The following is a 21886-nucleotide window of genomic DNA, read 5'->3' as shown; positions in this document are numbered from 1 at the left end:
CTAAACTGTTCATATTTAAGAAAAGCTAAAAAACCCTCCTCATTCTCATCCCATATTCTGAACATATCAAGTATCTTTAGTTGAAGCTAAATAAGAGCTAATTAAACTACTTCGGGATTCACAGTAACAAATGCTCCATAGCTTCTATTGCAATTCTGCTCTGAAGAATAAAATATAAATAGGAACAAGCAGAGGTTCATGTTTCTTGTGGGATAAGCCATCATTGCTACCTCTCCAACATCATTAGTATCTACGCACCAGTATCTGTGCTCACACTACCTAGCAGGAAAATGCTTTCTCTGTATTTCTAGACGAGCTCACTCACATTATTTTGACCTGACACCCAGAACGGTTCCAGACACCCACAGGGGAGGCAAGCGTGCCACCCATCGCTCTTTTCCTCCACGCTGCTGTTCTACAGTAGCATCTTACCTTTTTTCTTCTTTGGTTGTTCAAATTCTGGAGTCTCTGGTGATTCAGCGTAAGGGTCTGGGGCTTGGTGAACTTCCACCACCTCAGGGATCCCATCAAGTGTGACTGATACGTGTGTAATAGGAGCCACCATATCATCATCTTCACTTGCGCCAAACATAGTTGCTTAAGGGAAAGGGACAATTGGAATATTTTCACACAGCCACAAGGACTTTTAAAAGGTATTTTTTTTTTACAGAAAAATTTAAACATAGAATAAAATAAAACTGTGATGCTTAAGGTCTTCAAGGGAGAGAAGACTAGTTAATAATGGAATATATGCACCGGCAACATTTTACACAAGCAGAAGCACTATTAAAATTGAACAATTTAATGATATAACCCACTCCCCCAAAAAGCACAATTATTTATTGATCACACACTTTTATTTATATTTAAGGCAATCTGCAGATGTAAGTGTATATTCTTTTATCTTGGCAACATAAACAGACTAATCCTCCATCAGCCAAATAAAACACTGCAACCTAAACCACCTGACTTCATTCACACCTTCCCTCTGTAATTTTTGATTCTTTCCTTACCTGTTCAACTCTGTCATGGCAAGGAAATTCTTCATTGTATACAACACTGGATTTCTGATAACCAAACTATGTACGTAAAGGCTACCTGGATGCAAAATAGTCTTAGCAATTCTATGCATCCATGCTGCACCAAATCCCTCTTTCTTTCACAAATAAACAAGGCAAATACAGATTGGATTTGCTTTCATAAAAAACTTACTTATTCTTTTTTCATCCAACATAGGACCAGGGGAGTCCATATTAAGAAGTGCTTCAGCAGCTTCGATTGTTTCCATTGTTTCATCTCCATTATGACAAGATGCTTCAACTAAAAGCAAGAGAGAAAAATTAACTCTTAACAAGCTTAACATATTTATTCCTATTTCATTTCTAGGGGAAAAAAAAAGTGGTAAATAGGGTCTTCTACTAGGTGAGTAGTAACAGGTTAGCTGGGGAGAAAACGCACACTGCAATCATTTGATTTATTTAATACACTACATTTTTCAGATTGTATGTATTAAAAAAAAAAACCAAAACACCACAAACCCTTTGTTTCTGCTTCATCTTTCCAACCCCTGCCTTTGCTGATCAGGCACATGCAGTAAAACACAACACCCATGAACCCTAAGAAATATCACTACCACAAACAATATTCCAGACAGTATTCTTTAAAAAAAACCAGTATTACTAATTTATTCTTATGGTGGTCCAAAGGAAGTATATTCCATAATTGAGAGATCCTAACCAAAAAATATCCTGTCATTTAGCCTGGAGGATAGACAAGAAAATATTCCACAAATTCTATTAGACAGCATACAACCTACAGGTGTAACTGAATCCTAAACCATTCAAATCCATGGGGACCACAGGTAGGGGTAACAGTGCAGACTCCAGGAACAAACATAAACCAAAAAAAAATAGAGAGGGCTGGCAAACTTTTGAAAAATTTTGACCACTAGACAATCCCTCATCAATCTCATTAAGGGTGGTCATTAGACAAATCCAAAGCTCTTCAGCATTGATTTATAATGAAGGTCATCTAAAGCTACACACCAAAAAAAATCCAGTAATACATCATTTTGCAAAATAACAGCTGTCGAAGAAGATAACATTGGTTTGACTGGAGGAGTACCTTACCAGAGAATTTTTTTCAAAATAATTGTAGCATGACAAAAAAGTTAGATTTCAGTTCTAGTAGCTGGTACCATAAACTTTTAGAACTGTTGAACGCATTCTTTTAGAAATTACTCTTTGTTGGATGGAAATGCACGGGCCAGGCTTCCTTACCCTTTGACACGAATTTGAAGCTACGCTGGGGAATTCACTTGCATCTACCAAAGCGGTACAAAGGGCTGCATTAGTATTCCCCTCCCTAGGACACCCATGAATCTGTTACTTTCTCAGACCAGTAATGAGTCAGCTTCATGCCTCTCTCCCCATTTAGCTTTGAGGAATTTTGGGTGGGGCAGTCACCAGAGAGAGAGAGAGAGAGAGAGAGGGGAGACCGACTGAGTAAGCAAGCAAAAATGCACCATAAAACATAAGGCAATGAACTTGGAACATTTCTTGTTCACATAAAAGCAAGAGGTTTATGCCAGAATTCCTATACTTCAAAAACAAACAAACAAACAAAAATTAAAAAAAAAACCAACATAGTAACAACAAAGCACACAGCTCACTAGCACTAATCAATTACACAATTAAAAAACAACCAAAACCCCTCCAGTTTCACCCCAAATGTTTACAGCTTCAGCAATCGTATCATCAGGAGAAGGCAAAGATGAATGCAGACATTCACGCATCAGCCCAACCTCGTCCACCCAGCTGTGATTTAAAGGCTCAGGAGAAGCCTCCTTACCTTCTGGATTTTTTCTCGACCTTAATCCTACCACGCCCCAAGTGTCGGAGGCTCAGGCTAAGAGAGAATAAAGTAGATGGGTGTTGCGAACTCCCAATCCACACAGCAACTCACCCTGTTGTCTACAAGACCCCCTTCCACTCCACGCCTTGCACAGACATTCAGACAGTTAAAGATCTGCACCTTCTGGCTGACATCTCCAAACAGGCTTAAGAAACAAGAAATGCAGAGCTGGGGAGGAGGACAGCGTGAAGAGAAAGGGGAGGTCGTGAGTATGGACTAAGGTCCTGGCTTGGGAAGCCATAGAGCGAGATGGGGCAGCAAACTGCTGACACTTTTGTCGTGCAGCTTGCAGGCTCAGGAGCTCAGCCACGGAGCGTCTCAGCCCCAAGAGCCAAAGAGCATCCCTAAGGAATGCCTGGCCAGCTGAGGAGAAGACTGAACCAAGTGCAGCCCACACAGTCTGCAGGCAGGCTCACGCTTGGCCCAGCAGTGCTGACTTGATTGCTTCTGGTTCCACGTTTTATCTGGATGGGAACTTTCCATACCATCAACCAGCATAAGGAAGATCACAGTAAGGATGTCACCCTAAACACAGGCACACAGCACTGCCAAAGCAGCTGTCTTCAGTTCTGACATCGTTTGATGGACAGGAAGGTAACCCATCACGTCCAGCTCAGCCAAAGCCATTGAGCGTGGCTGGTTTATGCTGCCACATACAATTTAAAAGCCAGCAGTGGTACCTCCTGGTTCTCAGTGCTGCGGGCGGGGAGGAGGGCGCAGTCACTGTTTGCTCCTTCCCTGGTGAGAGCTGTACGAGTTGTAAACCCACTTGCTTGCTTTCAGGTGCTGAGGTGATGGAGCAGAGTCAATTCTTCACTCTGAATAATGGCAGGCGAGGCAGAGGTCACCAGCTTTACATCGCAGTTACATCATGTGGCTAATAGTCAATGATCCATATCCAAGACTAATGAAAGGAACTTATAATAGTCATATAAATAACGTAAACATAGAAATTAATATAATTTGATGCTCACAAAAAACATAAGGAACTTCAACTATCTGCCTATCCACAGATGGAGAACAGCAAAAATAAGTTTCTTAATCACATTAATGCCCTTGCTAACACCTTTCAAGCTTCTTCTTAGACAATGACTTCACAAGGTGATTTGAGCCAAATTTAATATTTCCCTGTTGCTGAAAAAAACAAGGGCTGTGGTTCTTCCTCCCATCTCTGCCCATGGTTCACAATCCAAACTCCTGCCACTTAACACAAGCCAGGCTGCATGCTTTTTTGATCACGCAGTGAGACAATTTAGTTTTATAAAATGGCTGAAAAGAAGTTTCTGGGGTATTGCTGGGTTAGCAAGTTGAATTACAAGAACTCAGGAGCTAAGACAATGTGTGGGGCATCACACAGAGAAGATGGAGCACCGCCTTGCTGTCCTACTAGCAGCAAGGTGCTAATTCGCCTCACTCAACTTGAGACAGTGCTCGGAGATAACGAACTCAACTACCAAACGAAAGTTGGTGTCTGTTATTTTAGTTTTTCCTCTTAATGTTTCAGAAAGGTATTCCAAACACTAGCAGTTATGATACAGTCAAAAATTTAAGAAGAATTGGGATGAAATAGCTTATTTGTCACACTTTGGCAAAGTCAGAGCTGAAAGAATGTTGGTGGAGGAGGTAATTTCTGAGAAGCATCAAATTTCAAATGTGATCTTAAATAGGTAGAAATTAAAAAAAAATAGGACAAAAGGTAAAAAAGAAAGGAAAAAAGTAAAAAGAGGGAAGGAAAAAAGGAAAAAACGGTGGTGAAGGGTGGGAGGAAAAAATAAAAAAGTGGGGGGAAGGGAAAACCACACCTAAAAGTAACTTCATTTTTTTCCCAGGGTACTCTACAAGTTCTTGTTTATCTGAGCAAGCCACAAATGTAAGCCTCTGTATCTGCACACCAATTACAGCCCAGTTACTGCGAATCCAGGTTCGCTATGAGTCAGCGCTCACTGTTAGCGTGAGGCTTGCCCAAACACAGCCTTCTGCTCTTCTTGCCTGGTGGAGAAAGAAACTATGCCTTATGCTGGAAGCTCCCCACCTCAGTCCAAAGTCCTGCTTTCCCAGCTCCTTGCCCAGTGTCTTTTTTTGAAAGCTTTACACCGCTTCTGGTGATCCTGTCCCACTCCCGTTGATTGCCCAGTGGCCGGCAGCTCTGGAGAGTGGACAACACGAGTCCTTGTCCAGGTCAAGATAAGGGCTGTGCTCGTCACAGCTGTGTTTAAATTCACTGCTGGTTTTACTATAGACAAAAACAGGGACCCCAGAGCCTCAAAATAATGTTGGAAGAAATCTAAAATTGCTAAAAGTAGAAAGAGATGCATGAAAACCTTTCTGCAGAATAGCTGGCTGTTACATTCAAGCAACTGCTTTTTAGTATCAACTCTCAGCTGACTGTTAACTGATGCTGGAAAACCGAGTTTAAGATGACAGGTATTTCAGGAGACCTACGTCACCCTTCATTTTCTTTTTCAATAAGGCTTTACAATTTGTAAAGAAAATTATCTCATTGGGGAGCTATACAAAAAACCCCTCACTGTTTCTAACCAGACGCTAGGTGCAGCAGTGAATAATTTCTTTGCAATGAAACTGAAACAGTACTTTTTTTTTTTTTTTAAAACTGGCGTCTTGTCAACTCAAAATCCTCACGGATTAACACTATGAAGTTCAGTTTCCACCTAACTACTCCTTTGGATTTCTTTGTAACATCATAAATGATCACCAAAGATGCTGGGTTTGTGCAGGATTGCAGTACCCAACATCTCTTTGTCTTCATTCTCCTACCAGACTAGCTTGGCTTCTGCCACGAACACTAAAGCTTCACCAAACGTACAAGCCAAATGCTACTGAACTTCGAAATGTAAAATAACTTCTGAACTGGTTATTAAGCACCATTATCCATCTATGAAAATGCACGCTTCCATGCTCCCATTCAGACTAGGGCATAGGGCATCTAAGCACAAATTTTCTGTCCCTCCTCTCTCACCCCCTCAAACTGTCTCAGTGCAGCCGCTTCTCCAATCCCATGAAAACAATGCCAGAACAGGTGAACCACAAAAAGGCGGTTTGATTAACCATCATTTTTCTAAATTAAACTGGCCAGACATGGTAAAGTTAAAAAAAAAATTAGTAATAATAATAAAAAAAGTGTTTTCAGGAAGTTACATAATCCAATTCGTTCCTCCTTCCTATGCACCTTATAACCATAATTAGTCACATTAATAAGCTACATAAAGAGTAGCAAATTGTACCATCTGACAGGTAGGCCTAGAATTCATCCTGCACAAAACACTATCCCCTGTATTTTTCAGAGAAAAAAACCCAACAATTCAATATTCCCTTTAGAGATAAAACTTCATTCAAAGCCAAATGGTCCAATTTATTTTCTTAATCATCCTTTACTTCGACGGTTAATCATTTAAAATCCCATAACATTAGCAACAAACTGACCATATAAATTGCCATCGCAATTTTTCCATGGAAAAGTGGTTTTAAAGAAGAGGGTGATAAGGCAGGTCTGCCTATTCATTATAAAAAAAATTACAGCGTGAGCACTAATGTAACTAAAGAGCTGGTTGTTAACCATCTTTAAGCAGGGTTTCATGTGAAACAGATGCTGTTCCTATAGTTTTCTGCAGGTCATAATTTATACTACAAGTAAGTAATCACCAATGTGCGATAGCTGTGGTTTTGAAGGGCTAAAGCCTCATCCTAGATGGAAAAACCTACCAGTGCTCATCATTCTGCAGATAGATCCCTAAAAACTAATTGCTTCAGTTTCAGGAACCTACTGCTAATTTCTGTTAGCTTAGGAGGAAAGAGAAGCTTAACCTATGACAGTCATAAAACAGTACTGAAAAACTGGTAACTTTAAAAAGCAACCAAACAAATCCTGCATATTAAGCAGCCATTTCTCAGTAATGTTGAGTCACAAATGATGGAGGTTTCAGTTTCGTTTTGCTGTGAACTTTGGTCTTACGAATAATTTAATGTGCAATTAGTACAGTCTCTATAATGTCTGATCCTCTCTCAAAGGCATAATGTGGAAGTGACGGAAAAGACTGGTACAGACTTCAAAGTGCAAAATAACTCATTTCACTGTTGAGACCAAACACGTCCCATTAAAAAAAAAAAAAATCAAGCAGGCAACTTCAAAGAAAAGAGAAAAAAAAAAAAGCAGCTGAAAAATAGAGAAGGTGGGAAATTTCAGTTACAATTAGCCCCATTTCAGAGGCAGCCTACAGCAAGCCATGCTTGAACCGGGTCTCTTCCACGGCAGTCTTGCAGTTCAAGTGGGCAGCTGCGGCCACAGCCGATGCTTGGCTGCAGCGGGCAGGGAGGTGATGAGGGGCTCCTTCCCCGATGTCCTCTCCTCACCTCTTGTGGGGTGCCTTTGCATCCCTGGGCCCCGAATTCTGCCCCACTTGAGTCAGACTGGATAGCTCCCTGCCAGAACCCGGGGGCTGAGCTGCCAGCACCGCCCGCCTTGCATCCTGAGCAGCAGCTTTCAGCAGCGGTGCTGGTCCCTGCCCGGCCTGGGCTCTTCCACTTTCCTTTCCAAGGAAATCAACGGCATGCACAGTAGCTAGCGGGATGGGATGGATGAGTGTGAAAGAGATAATTAGTTAACATCTCCTTCATAATAATAATCTCTGCAAAGTGGCAGCGCTGGTTTTCTAAGGGCTTTGCCTTTAAAGAAAACCAGATTGCTTGAACTACAATGGATGATGGGAACAATACCGTATTTGTCTGCCTCCAAAGTATCCCAGAAACCCTTGGACACCATCAGTTACAAGGATTACAGATTTTCAGTCTCTGGCAGCAATTTGCAAACCCTTCTCATGTGACCAGCAACAAAAAAATGTTAACAAAAGCATTCACAAAAGTGGAGTTTCACAATTACTCATGCAAGTAAAAATTCACACACGATATATTACAGTGAATATGGATTCATAAAAATGATCCACTAGGAAAAATTCACACAGTCGCATTAAGTGGTACTTAAGTAACACTCTGAGGAAATGCCAGTTGCAGTGTGAATAATTAATATGAATAGCAAGTGAATAGTTGGCAAGAGGTCTCAACTTGAAATAATGTTTAAGTATGTAAAACCTTCTTGAATAATCAGCTAACTTATTTGTAGGGTCACAGTCTGTTCACAGATAATTCACTACTAAGAAAAAAAAAGGAGCCATTTTTATCAGATAAAAACATTTACTGAGAACAACTCATGTCAATTCAGTCTGTGAACTGTTCCTCATGTCAAGTTTTGTTGTGTTTTTGTTTTACTTTTGGTGGTAAAAGATTGTGTCAGAGATGTCAAAAGCATGACTGAAACCAGCAAGCTGTCTCCAGGCCTGGAGACAGGCCAGGTGTGGAGTCTAATGGCTGAAAGAAGACACAGAAACAGATCGTCTCTCTGTGAAGTATCCACCCGACCTTTCAGATTTGTTCTGCAAAAATGCTTCAAATATATGCATTCAGTGAGGGGTTGTTTTTTAAAAAATGTGACATATCTTTGAGCTTTCCTCTTGAGAATTGTTTTCTCTTTGGGGCTACCTTTTCTAAGAGAATTTGCACAGATTTTCTGTATTTTAGGTGTTAATCATTATTAGAGATCCAAGACAAATACTATGCTGAGCATACTTGCACCAGTAAGTCACGCTAACATGTACATTTTATCGCTAGTTGTATACCCTCAGGAAGCTAAGAGCAGTACATTTACTCAAGTTGCATATTCTTGCTTTTCGGTATGTACGTTTACTTAGGTGTGTACCAACTGTTAAATAAGAGCAAACAAATTCAACGAAGAGCAAAGACAAATCTTGGTGCTGTGAGCAGGACTCTGTCTTAATCTATGTTGATGGATGAAACTTCACCATTATCAGTTGTGCAGCTGGGATTGCAAGCCACCTACTAACACTATTAATGTAATGTTCTCTGTCTTGTACAGAATTAACAGCATTCAATACTATTATATTTTTGTTTCCTGTTGTTTTTTGTCTTTAAGTCTTTTTCTACCATTAGCCACAGCCATCTTGGTGCAAAAGCATGGCACAACAATGCTTTTATTGCCAACCTGTGAGGGTGATATCATCATCTTCTATGATTTGCTCTTCTGCGACATCCAGAGAGCTCTCAGTGATCATGTCACTAGGTTCATCCACGCAGGTTAAGCCGGAGTAGTTATGTAGGAGGTCTGCACTAGGAACATGCTCCACGATGACAGCAGGGAAAATAGATGGATCACCAAGCTAGAGGGTGGAAAAAAGAAAATTAAAATAATGGTAGTTGGATGACATCCAATCTAACCACTTACTGATTGATACTTCAACAGACCTATACTACATCAGTTGAGTATTAGACCATCAGGAGGGAGTACCAAAGAACGAGATGGTTTTTAGCACATAAAACCAAGTAGCAGCAGTGTCCCACTATGGGACAGAGGCTTACTATCACTGTAGTATTTAATATATTGACTTTACTCCAGTAGGTAATACCAGACTCCCATGACATTATTTTGCAGCATAAAAGCTGACAATACAGAGGAGTGGCACAGTGCAGTAAATGCTACACTTTGCTGGCAATAATACTGGGCAAGTAACTCGCTGCAAGCACCTTAATCTTTTGCTCTTCCCATCAAGCTGGGGTGGAGGAGCCCTGTGGCCATCAGGACTGGACAAAGCTCTCTCAGGCACCACGTTTCCCATGAGACACTACTTGAAGATCACTATTTTAGGGGACACTTGCTACAAGAGCAAGGGGTGTAACAGCGAGTGCTTGATCTACCTGCCGTAATGCTTTCCCTCTCTAATTCTTATGGCTTTAGTCACTTGACATTACTTGCCCTCTGCTTTCCTTCCTAAGTCTGCTTTCAGACATCATCCTTCTGTCTCAATAGTTGTTTTGTATCAGATACAGAAGAAAAGAGGCAGCTAGGAAAACAGAAATCAAGCTGATGGGTAATAAGATGCACACTCTCTGAAAAGGCAACCATTCAACAGGAAGAGGTTTTCAGACAATACCATTTACTACAGACACAGTATTCTCCAAAGTGAGTCTTTTAAAATGTCATTTGCAGGAAGAAAGTCATAGCTGATGATAGCACAGCAGGCTAAAGGAAAGTCTAGTGTAACTCTAAGGTTCTCTCACTATAAAAATAAATGACATCATGAATATGACAAGCTTAAAAACAAGAAAACAAACAAAAAAGTTGCTAAAGAGAAAAACAGTGTATGTACATTTGGTCTCACCCTTCACAGAACAGCACAGATACGCACAGATCAAGCAGGTTTTTTATTTAACCACACAAGAAAAAAACCAACCATATGATTATGAGCTTGCTTAGGGATTGCTCATGTCTCACAGCGTTGCCACTATGCTCACCACCACAATAGAAAACAGTATTGGAGCTATTGTCTCAACACAGACAACGGCTATGGGAGTCAGCCTCTCCTAGGGAAGAGTCTGGAATGTAAGTACTGAAAGTAGAAAGTGCAATTAGAAGTTTTAAAAGACAGTAATTACCACTTTAAATTGCTTTGTCTTTTGTAAAATATGTCTCAGCAACAACAGTGGTAAAGAGCAATCAGGAAAAAAGAAAGAATTAAGAACAAAACTAGTATTTCTATGGGCTTCTATCAGGGACAGTCTGCTAAACAAAAAAAAAACCAACACATAACCTACCACTCTACCAAACACAAGCTTCAAAATAGAATAACATGGCAGGAGATCAATCAAATGAACAAAGGGCAGACCAGTTAAAGCCCTCTCATGCAATCATGTTGCCAGATGACAGGCATATATTGAGTCAAGCAATGGGACAGCTCCTATCCTACACCTTTGTGGCCACCTCTATCCAAGGCAGCATCTTGCCAGGGCTGAGAAACCAGGAATCACTTGTGGCCAAGAGGTCCCCACTGTTCCTCAGAAAGAAATCATGTTCACATTGTGCATCCTGTTTGTTAACTGACCCCAACATCCCTGATCCTATTTGCTTCCAGGCAAGAATAAACAAATAGCTTCGATTAAATAAAAGTCACCTCAATAAAAAAGATAAAGCACTACACAGAGAAGAAAAATAAAATATGCATTAAAAAAAAGTTTTTATTTTCAACAATATGTTCCATAAACTAGAAGGAAGATGGTCTATTACAGCCTCATTACTGAGACACAATTCATGCTCTAAGAATAGTTCAAATACCTCAATTTCAGTAATATGCCACAGTATGTAACTTTTGAGATGTAAGTTACATACACTGTACACCCACATATGTAACTACATTTAAAAAAAAAAAAAATTACATACAACACTCCACTCAGGCTCCTGTTACCTGCAAGTAAGAAGAGTACAGGCTTTGCAAGTACCTGTTCAGTATCCTACTGACCATGTAAAAACTATGGATTTTAGGGAAGATGCAAGTAAGAAGACTTCAGTCTTCTCATCCTGCTCTAGTTCATAGATGCTAAGGGTGAAGTTCATCTCACCTAACTTCAGACAGCTGTGGTGCAGGCACCTGGACTTGAGCTAGGAACCCCAGGTTTCCTTCAGCACCAACAGAGAGAAATGAGTATTTCTAGGGCACAATTTCCTTGCCCGGTTTTAGGCTCATGTGCTACAATAGGACGAATCATGCCCTAAAAACGCCTATTCCTCTCCACTGACTCTAAAAGGGTGGAGGCGTTGAGGTGTCTGTTTCTGATGTAGGCATCCATCTCCTACTCACCCATTGGCAAAGGGCCAGCTGCCTCCCTGCCACATCTTCGAAGGGAGGCACTCCTTCCTGCTTCCATCGCTGCACCAGGTCGATAGTTGTAGCGTCTGCAGCAACATATCGAGTTGCCCGCGCTTAGGATAAGCCTCACGTTAGCTTCTTCTGGATAAAAAAATTACTCTGGCTTGGCACCATTATTCTCTAATAACTGAGGCTCATGTCACTGACTTGGCCTTTGAGAGGCAAAACTACCTCCAGCACTGCTGTTAGTCTTTAGTGGGGACAAGTCATAAAAAAACCATTTCAGAATAATAAATGAAACACAGATAAAACCAACCAATTGTCACACATTTTCAGTTCACTTTCTCAAAGTCCTATTTATATTACACCCTACACAACACCCTGCTGTGAAACGTAATTACAAAAGCCCAAGCATCCATGTGTTACTGAAACACGCTTCACTGCTGACTGAAATATTTCCCATGCTACTAACAGTGCTGCTGGCACCCACTTCAGCAGCAGTTGGTTTGAGCTGTATGATCAGATGTGATCTGGTCTGCAAGGTTAAACTGTATTTTGACCATGTCTAGAAACAACCGTCATACACATACTGTGTGACACAGTCACTGTATCTGTCTACAGGCAGAGAAACCTTCATGGCAGGAGAACCCTTTGTTGCTTGAACTCAGCACAGGACCGTCCGAGGAGCTTGCTGACACACTATGCTTCCGAAAGAGACGAGATGAACAGAAAAGCATTCACTTGTGGTAAGACACTTTAAATGTTGTTTTCTTTAAATTACTAACAGTTTTGAACTGGAAGAGTCAGAGTAAATATCACTTCTTGTGGCCTTTTATTTCAGAACGATTGTTATATGCTTCCAACTCATACCTTACAGAGGTACAACGTATGCATTTTCTTTCCTGATATGGCTGTGAAAAGGAAAGGCTGGAACAAATATATAATATGCTTTCAGAGAGAAAAGCATTCATGCAAGTGCAAATAAATTTAATTCAAAATGCATTTTTGTGGAAACTGTCATCACCTTTTTGTACAATATTTGCAATCGGTTCTGATTTCATTAACAAGCATCTCATTCTGTTTTAAAAGCTACTACTAATATATGCTGATGTACAGATGAGAAGTATATATGATATATATATGTTGACAGGTAAAAATCTCACCTCAGTACTGCTATAATATTCTTGATTTCATTGAAAGCACCTGAATCCCAATTGAGAGGTAAGCTAAAGCTTCCTGTAGCTCTGTTGTTGTAAGACACAGGAATAACTTTGTACACATTTAGAACTGCAGAAGAGCCCGTCCATGTTTACTACAGCGCCCTTTGATGCTGCTGTGTAATGGGAATTACACACAGGGAAAACATTAAGGACCTAAAGGTAGTGATTCAATTAGGACAAATTAAATTACCTCTCTAATAGCAAGATCACAAAATAATTTATTTCTAATACAAAGGTGGTTCTACAGGCACTAACAAAAAGGAAGGGTGCAAAGTATCCCAAAATGAAAAAACAGTCCCAAATTAAAGTGTCAGCAATGATTTTTCAAGAAATCAATACATAAAGCCCTAGAAGAACAATTTGTGTATTTTTTTCCTTTTGCTGACTTCTGCTGCTTCATCTTTCTCATGTAAAATATAGTTAAAATATGACACCCTAGCTCTACCAAAGCTTTGGCTTGGCTTCAAAGTATCTCCCATGTCTGTTGGACAGTTGAGTTGAGCTACTACTTAAATCTTCCCAGGTCTTAGACACCAAATTCCTTATTGTAGTTTATCTACAAACCAGTCCTGTAGACTGACCTTTAACAATTTGGAGGAGTGCAAAGCTTCAGACAGATGCTGAAGTCCATGGAAGGTCCCTGAAAGCATCAGTCATACTCCATGATCCCCTGAAAACTGAATCCTGCCTTCCTCGAAATGCCAAAGGCAACAATCATCCTTCCTGCTCTCATATTTTTCTTGGGTGTCTGACATGCTGACAAGGTGTTTCTTTTTTTTCTCTGAGAATTTTCTCATCAGCTGTCACCAACTGACAGAAGATCAAAACACAATCCTGGTTGTGGAAATGGAAAATAAGGAAGGGGATCTCTTCTGCTCTGGAGGTACTGTCTTCTCATACTACAAGTCCTCCAAGGAAGAAAACTTGTCCCAGGAATATGGTGACTAATTTCTACCTGGTGTAGAATAAATTTTATGTGAGTTATGGGTGGGAAGAAAGGCATGCAATAGATAGGAGCAGGGAAAAGCTACATTGGCGGAGGGGGGGGGGGCAGGGAGAGAAAGAAACCTCAGTGAAAAAAAAAAAAGGCTCTTTAACAGACGAACAGAATTCAAACTTGCAATACAGTTGGTTATTTATTACAAAAAACAAAACAAAACAAAACAAAAAACCAACTAAACAAAACTAGGCAAAGTGACCCTGGTGACTAGGAAATGGACTTCAGTTTCCCCTTGGTGAAGGTTCCTGTGCCAAGAGCAGAGGCAACCTCTTGATTTTAAATCATTCCCATGGCCAGCATCTGAGAAATGACCAAGTTTCACAGAGAGATACTGGAGGCAGATAAATGCTGCTTGCTTTCCTGGGGAGACAACCTCATTATGGATCTCACAATCACTTCCTTAAAGACTTCATAAAACTGCAAGTTTATAAGAGGGAGACTTTCTGCAGGAGCTAGAAATAGCCAAAAAATGTAGACCTTGGCCTTGACCAGGTGACTTAATGTTTCAGAACGCCCATGGCAACACCAGGGAACATTGAGCAAACCAAGGCATGAGAAGATGGCGCAGAAGTCATGGCCCAACCTAAGAGCTTTGACCCCTCTTCCTCAGAGGAAGGGAAGAGAAACATCCCTCAGAGGTACAGAAGGTGTCTTCAGGCACAGGTTACTACACGTCGAAGCCACTTGAGAGAGCAGCTGCTGGCATGGAGCGGTCATGCTGGGGACCATGCTAGCAACCTAATGGTTGTGATGATTCAGCGTGTCCCTGGCACCATTTAAAACTTCTTAGTATGGATCCAGCCTCTATGGCTGCTTTTATTCAGCTTTGTAAATTAAGAATGTCCTGATCAAATATCAAGTTAACTGTAAGTTAATGAAGGACTAAATGAAAAGACATTGAGAGGAGAAGCTGTAGACAGGAAGAAAAGCAGTTTCAGGCAGCAACACTGACTCAGCCAAAGCTTGTAGGAGATCCTGCCCAGTTTTTCATGTGCAGTCTCTTTCTAACTCTCTCTCTCTCTCAAGCAAACTCTCTATTTAATCAGGATCTCTGACATGTACCATCAGCCAGACAGGTTAACAGTAGCATTGGTGCAAGCCACTTCAAAATTATGAGGATATTTGCATCCCATTTCTTCCTTACCATACAAGCACAATGCGATAAATGAAACCTCCAAGAACAAAAAAATTCATTATTTTCTAAACTGAAAAGGATAAAGCTGATAAGAGAGCCCTTCCCGTTCACACGGGGCCACATGACCGAGTTTGTCCCACTGGCGTCTGCCCCTGGCTGAATGCTTACATTTGCAAATGGACTGGTCATAATTTACAGTTGCTTAACCAAGACTTTAAAAAAAAAATTAAAAAAAAAATAGCCATGAATTACGACTTCCGTGAAATACTGAGCATAGCTGCCATCTAGACCCCAAATGTCCCTCCACAGCTGTTCCATGTCCTCACAGCTCTTGGCACAACAGGGCTCCAGGCAAAGACTTGACAAGAGAAAAGTAGCCAAGTTCTTCCAATGCCAGCTTTCGGGGGCATCACAAAAGTAATTATCCAAACATCAGTTAAAGGACACCTGTGTATAAATATGTCAACTTTTATATACTGATGAAGCTCAAAAAACGCTTTTGACCAACACAGAGCACTTCAAAGCACATAAATTGTGTTGTCCATCCCTAAATACAACTAATCTGCCCAGAATTTAAAAATTGCAGGGCTAGCAATAGCAATAGCTCCTATGTTGTAAGAAGCAATCAACCAGGTATAAGCAATATGTAACCTTTTTGGGTTAACGTTGTACTACAAATCCTTGTCTGAGCTAAATCTTCTCCAGCTTCCCAGATCTTTCCTTATGCAGGACTGCTTTTCTACAACTGAGTATTTAAGATCTACCTTCATGCAGCCAGCTAGCTGGCTACCTGCATCTTTGATATCTGAACTAAGTCAACCCAGTGATTTAAGAGGAGCTTGCATCTGACTATTTGCAGCAATGAACCTTCTGCTATACACTCTCTCTCTTTGGCCTTTCACATCTTCCATTTCATCACCTTTAGGGTATGCTACAGGACACCTTCTTTCCTTAGGCTTCATCTGGAGTAGGATTTATTGGGGTTATGAGATAAACGCCAAGGTTGAGTTTGTTCTGGAGTTGGAGAAAGCTCTGTTTAGGGAGCTGTTTTACTGCCCTGTTGAGTACTTTTTAGTTTTTTTTTTAAGTTTTTCAGGTGAGCATCTGAAGAAATTGCAAGAGGCAGAAAGCAAAGCTAAACTGAACAAAACCACATTTGCTTGCACTGCCCCTCCCAGAAACCACACTGAAGAAGCCCTCCTCATCTCAAATCTCCCCTCTCCCATTGGCTTGTAAAGTAAAGCCAGCAACGAACAACAAACAGAGGTAATAAATAAGGCCGGTTTTCGACTATGTTTGTGCAATTCCCATATCTAAATCCCCAAGCTACCACAAGCTCTGGAAAAATACAGGGAAGGAAGTTACATTACTAGTTCCACCCAAAACTGAGTTAGCACTTTAGACAGACAACACTCAGTTCATTGAAATGATCGCATGACTCTGACAGCAGAAACGGGCCACTGACCCAGCCAGATATTAGGCCATACAGAAACTCAGAGACAAGATTATAAAGCCAAAAATATTTTTGAAAGAGAGGAGAATAAATGCTTTTCACATTCACAAAGAGAGGAACAGTTTGTCGTAGCACTTCTCAGCCTTTTAAGAACTGTCTCTCCACAGTACTCAGACACCTAATTTCTTGTTAATAAATGCAAACCCCTACTATTAACCACCACCTATAGAGGAGTTGCCCGAGTTTTACAATAGGAATCCTTCACTGAAGCCTGAGGACTCACAGGATGTGGTTTAGATAATCAACACCTAACTGAGAGCCTGCTCAGATAGAAACACATATTTTCCCTGCAGTGTGAAAGAAACCAATTTAAATAACTTTGAAACTGTGAGCGCTGGCATACAGAAACACAATTTTTAAACCAATCTGTAAAAAGCAGTGAGTAGGTACCTACTGCTCCTTCCAGTCATCTGTAGCATGACTATTACTTCTATTCAGAATTTTGTCCTAGCACACTAGGAAAGTTTAAACTACCGTCAAATACCAGAATTTGGGGAACTGTGTATCACAAATGGATGGATTCTACTGGCACAACTCAGCAACCCAGGAAAAACATTTTCAGAGGCGGATGTGTCTGCAATACTGCAGAAGTTGTAACATTTCAACCAATTTCTATTCCGCCCATGCAAGTTAGAGGAAGCAACAGGAAGTTTTTGAAACAGCGCAAAGATCTGCTGCAACAATCATGACCTCAATGTTTGCTTTTTTAGTGTTTTACACCACATTTTTTCCTCATGTTTTCATAATATTCCTAGCACCAACTTGCACGAATACAGTTTCTTACACTGTCCCATACCTGCTGCTCATCCTCCATGACGTTGCTGGCAAATTCAAACACAAGCTCATTCTGCTGTACAACTGCTGCCATAATAACGCATTCCCAGGTCTCAGCTCCACATACAAAGAAAAATGTCCTCGAATGTGAAAGAACAGAGAGTCACCAAGGTCCAGCTGCGCAGAAAGGCAGGATCACGAAATGAATCAAGTATCAGTGTTAGTACTTCTTAGATCATCAGTGTTCCCAGGTTCTTCTGTTCTCAAAGGGAAACAAACCAAGGGAAATCCTTTCCTGAGTTGTTCTTCCCACCTCGATAGCCGTTATCACTGTGGAGGGAAAAAAAACAACTTGTAATGAAGAAATGATTGCTTTAGCTATGTGAAATAGTAGCAGTTACAATAAAGCTTGCTCCGAATGATAACTGTTCTATCTAACTCCAAGGAAGTCAAGGCACCTTTGTATCTTCAGAAGTATTACTTTCACTGATTAATACATCTGAATTTTCATTCACTTAAAAAGAAAACTGTTTCAGGAAGTAAGACATCAAAGTGTTTCATATTAAAAGCATAAGACTAAGAAAAACTTACAAAAGTTAACAAAAAGAAAATCCATCTTTTCATTTGATTCATATATGTAGTTTTCATGTCCATTAGTAACCCTTATCTTTAAGGTACATTCAAAGTGAAAATACGAAACTCAGACTGACCTACTCAGCTGTAGGGTATCTCCAGTATATCACCTTTCTTCTTCACACACAATTAAAATTTAGCAAAGTTGTTATTTTGCAAGTAAAATGTTCTAGATCTTGATTCCCACAGTGTCAAACAGATGAAACCAGTAAATAAAATCTTTGTATAATCCAGAGAGTCCCCGAGTTCCTACACGAAGCAGATCTTCAGCTTCTTGTTAAAAATGCACTGTAAACGTATCCTTATCTCTACCACAGGCTCACAAGCAGCCGGAAGGAAACAGCATTGACCACGTCACGGCAAATTAGTACAGGCAAAAAAAAACTGCACAGTACAATAGCAAAGAAAAAAAAATAATATCCCAAACTATGGAACGTAAACAGCTTCACTGGAGGGATGCACGCTTACAGCTCCCACATTTTCACTTACTCATCAGCACCAAAGGTAAACATTGTTAACGTGAGCTTACAAAGAGGTGTGCTGTATTACTTCTGGGGAAAAAGGCAAGCACAAAACATAATTTTTTTATACAATTAAGGTGACCAACACATTAGTGAAAAAAAAAATCTACTGTTTCAAAAGAATAACAGAAACAGGTGTCTAAAATTAGGAACCTAAGGGAGTATGTTGGTGCCTAGCAACTGAAATGCATATGTTTTTAAGGAAGTGAAATGTGTGGTGTCCAGCGTTTTGATGAAAATTCTTTAAACTGCCTTTGATTAAGGGCTGCTGTGACAGAAAAATAAGGGGCAGAGGTCTAACATGTACCGATCCAGACTGAGACTCCCAGGAAAGCCTCTGGGTGACTTCAGCGCCATCGGTGAGGATTAACATCTACCATTGTACAGGAGGTTTAACTTCGCCTTGTTTTTGCAGTAGACTGAAACTCGAAAAAATGAAGGGCATCTTCCTCTCCCCCAGTGCCAGGCAATTTAATTAGGGAGGATCATGTCACAGGCTCATACTCCCTCACTCTAGGAAATGTAACAGCTGTTTTTTCCCATATAGATTGTGGTATTCCCAAATTCCTAAGCAGTGATGGCAGAGCATTCAAGCATTTAAGTCACTAGATCCTACCCTTCTAAGAAATCAGGAAACCCAAGATTATGCAAAAAGGAGAACCTCCCCAACTTCCAAAGTGTGCTTTAATTAGTTGTTAAAGGGTTCATAAGAGCAGCCACAATCCTAACCGGAGAATATTTGCATTAATGAAAGCTACATGCATGAACAGAGAAGGATGTGCTTTGGGAATCATGACTGTTCAACCTCAGCCCTTGCCATTTTGCAGGATGACTTTCTCCGTACTTCAGCAGGGCTATGGCACTGAAAGCATTACATGCAATCATATAATCCTGGGTAACTTCCCTAAATATAATTATTTGGTCTTGCCTTTTAGAAGAAGAATGCCATTAAGAAGTTACATATACATGCCAGCACAGTGGGAGGGACTAAGACGAACTTGTCCCATCCCAGACTCCTACCATCTTGTATGCCAGCCTGAAAATAAAGTATATAGCCATACAATATATAGTTTAATATTTCCTACTGACGGTGATTGAAGCAGGTCAATCTATGTCAACAGGGACATACCAGCTGTTTCAAAAGAGAGGCCAAGTATGGAAATTTATTGAAGTACAACTTCTATTTTGGTTACTGCCTAGAAATAAATTGTAACTCTCCAATAAAATAAAGTAATATTTTAATCAGTCCCTCTAATCAGTGAAGAGTAACTTCACTACAAAGGATCACTGGGCAAAGACGAGAACCTCCTCAGCTTCCAAATCGCGACTTCTTTTAAAATGGGGGTTAAGCTAATTGTCCAGGGAGAACCAGAGCCAGAATACAGCAACGGCTTATAATCATCTGCGTTACACTAATGGAAGCCACATGTATGAACAAAAAGGACAAGTTCTTAAGGTCCAATAACTTTCTAAGGTCAGTAACAATTAACAGCGTCTATGTAAAATCAGGACAAATGAAGTGTTGGAGATGCAGGGTACCTAGTAAGCCCACGAAGTATAAGGAAAACTGGAGGTAGAGCCACCATAAAACAGATTTTAGAAGTTCCCTGCATGCATTGGGAACCGGCATATTCTTCCATTAGTGTCAGGTCATTCTTTATTCTGTTAAACATTAATATTTTACAGTAGATACTACAATACCAAGATGCACACTAAATGCATAAGATCCAAAAGCTGTGGCAGCAAACATACTAAAAGCCATAAAGAAATATTTTCTTACTTTTTATTAAAAAAAAACAAACCAACAACAAAACCCTCAATGCAAAACTAATCATCATCATTTAATATAAGAGACGGCAGCAGCATAACATATTTGATCCCAAAGGGATTCACAGTAACACGACTTAGAACAGTCACACTTTATGGTAACATGAAGTTCCTAACCATCTGATACCATTGCAGGGACAGACATTCAAAAGCTGTTTTACGAATTCTGCAGCACAGTGATGCAGTGATGTAAGACTGTATCACACACTGTTCCTTCCCCTCTACACCCCTTTCCCCAAACCACTACGGAATCTTCGAATAAAGTCAAGTGATACCTTCTTTTCACAAGAAAAGAAACATCTAACCACAGCATTACGACCAAAGTCAAGGACAAGCATGTGAACACTTAGTGAGCTTTTATATCTAACCTTATAAAGTTGAGCCACTCAAACTATTATTATTTACAGGAAACTTTTCGGTGCTTCTTTAGCGGTATGCAGTAGTAGCAAATGAACTATTAGTCAATAACAGCATGGCAAAATAATGTGAAAGTACTTTCCTTTAACCTATATCACTTTCTCTGGCATACAGAAAACAAGAGCAGCTTTTCACAGAAGCCTGCACAATTCTAAACCAAGCTATATTTTCCTCCACATCTATTTTTATAAACTGTGCTTTCATTATTCCAAGTATCACAGGATCCTGCTGTCTATAAGCTAACACAAACATGACTATTGTTTTTGCTATATAATGCTACTTATCTCCCTGCCTGATTTTACGTACATCTGTGAGTAGAAAATAAGTTATTTGCAAACAGTGTAAAATGCATAAATTGTATTCACATGCACAATAAGCTTGACTACATACAGACAGCCCTAGGAGAAAGGGATCCCAGTATATATTACCATAAAATTTACATTGATTTTCAGAACTATAGAATAAGTAAGGTTTTGCTTTCATTTTTCCTAATTGTTGTAGAAACATACTATAAAAAGCAATATCAAGACACAGCAATATAAACATATATCTTAATTTTGCTTAATCCTTGAAACTGAACATGCAAATAAATTATTTCATTCTCCGGAAATTTCTCTCCTCTACTGATGTCAACATCTAGAAACAACCTCCTCAATCAGTCTGTCAAAAAGCACATTCAGCCAATTCAATCCTTAGTACACTGCTGCTCTGGTATTCCAGAACATACATTGCAGGACTCCTCCCAGCCAAACATCACAGCTTTTTTCCTCTGCCACTCTTCACCATATATACCCTGCACTTAATCCTAGCCCTATTTAGCCAGTTCAACAAAGCTCATAAGAAATACCTCCAGAACCCATGTTTTTGATCCCAACGGTGAAGCTGCAATACTGCAACTAGGCTCCAACTTGGAAGTAACAAATACACAATTTCTCCTTCAACTCCTGACAATATGAGCCGGTATAGTCCATACTGCCTTAGCACTCCAGCACTGTAATGCAGAACACTGAAATAACACAGTGGCACCATGCTGGAGCAGGTGTAGCAGGCATCAAAGTGCCAGGCACAAACCCAAAAATTTGCTGAAGAAGCTCAGCTATAAACTTGGAAGGCTCAAGGCTTGGTACTGAGAGCACCCCAGCTGAGCTGAAAGATGCCTCCACCAAGATACTGGATCCAATCATAGAATCATTCGGGCTGGAAGGGA

General features: G+C 40.2%; 1 protein-coding gene across 1 annotated transcript; it reads right to left on the bottom strand.

Annotated features, from left to right (window-relative positions):
- Positions 1-432: 432 nt before the first annotated feature.
- Positions 433-17610, bottom strand: LOC104158826 (ETS-related transcription factor Elf-1-like; the record flags this gene model as incomplete). The annotated part of the gene is made up of 4 exons (XM_009696578.1): positions 17304-17610; positions 8984-9158; positions 1213-1320; positions 433-597 (listed from the first exon to the last, which is right to left on the bottom strand). Coding segments are annotated over exons 1-4 (520 nt in total), but the record flags the coding sequence as incomplete, so codon positions are not given.
- Between the last annotated feature and the right edge of the window lie 4276 nt (positions 17611-21886).

The sequence above is a fragment of the Cariama cristata genome, unplaced genomic scaffold (genome assembly GCF_000690535.1).
Source record: "Cariama cristata isolate BGI_N322 unplaced genomic scaffold, ASM69053v1 scaffold25223, whole genome shotgun sequence".
Taxonomy (NCBI): Eukaryota; Metazoa; Chordata; class Aves; order Cariamiformes; family Cariamidae; genus Cariama; species Cariama cristata.
Note: the sequence above shows the minus strand (reverse complement) of the source record. Positions and strands in the feature narration are given on the sequence as shown.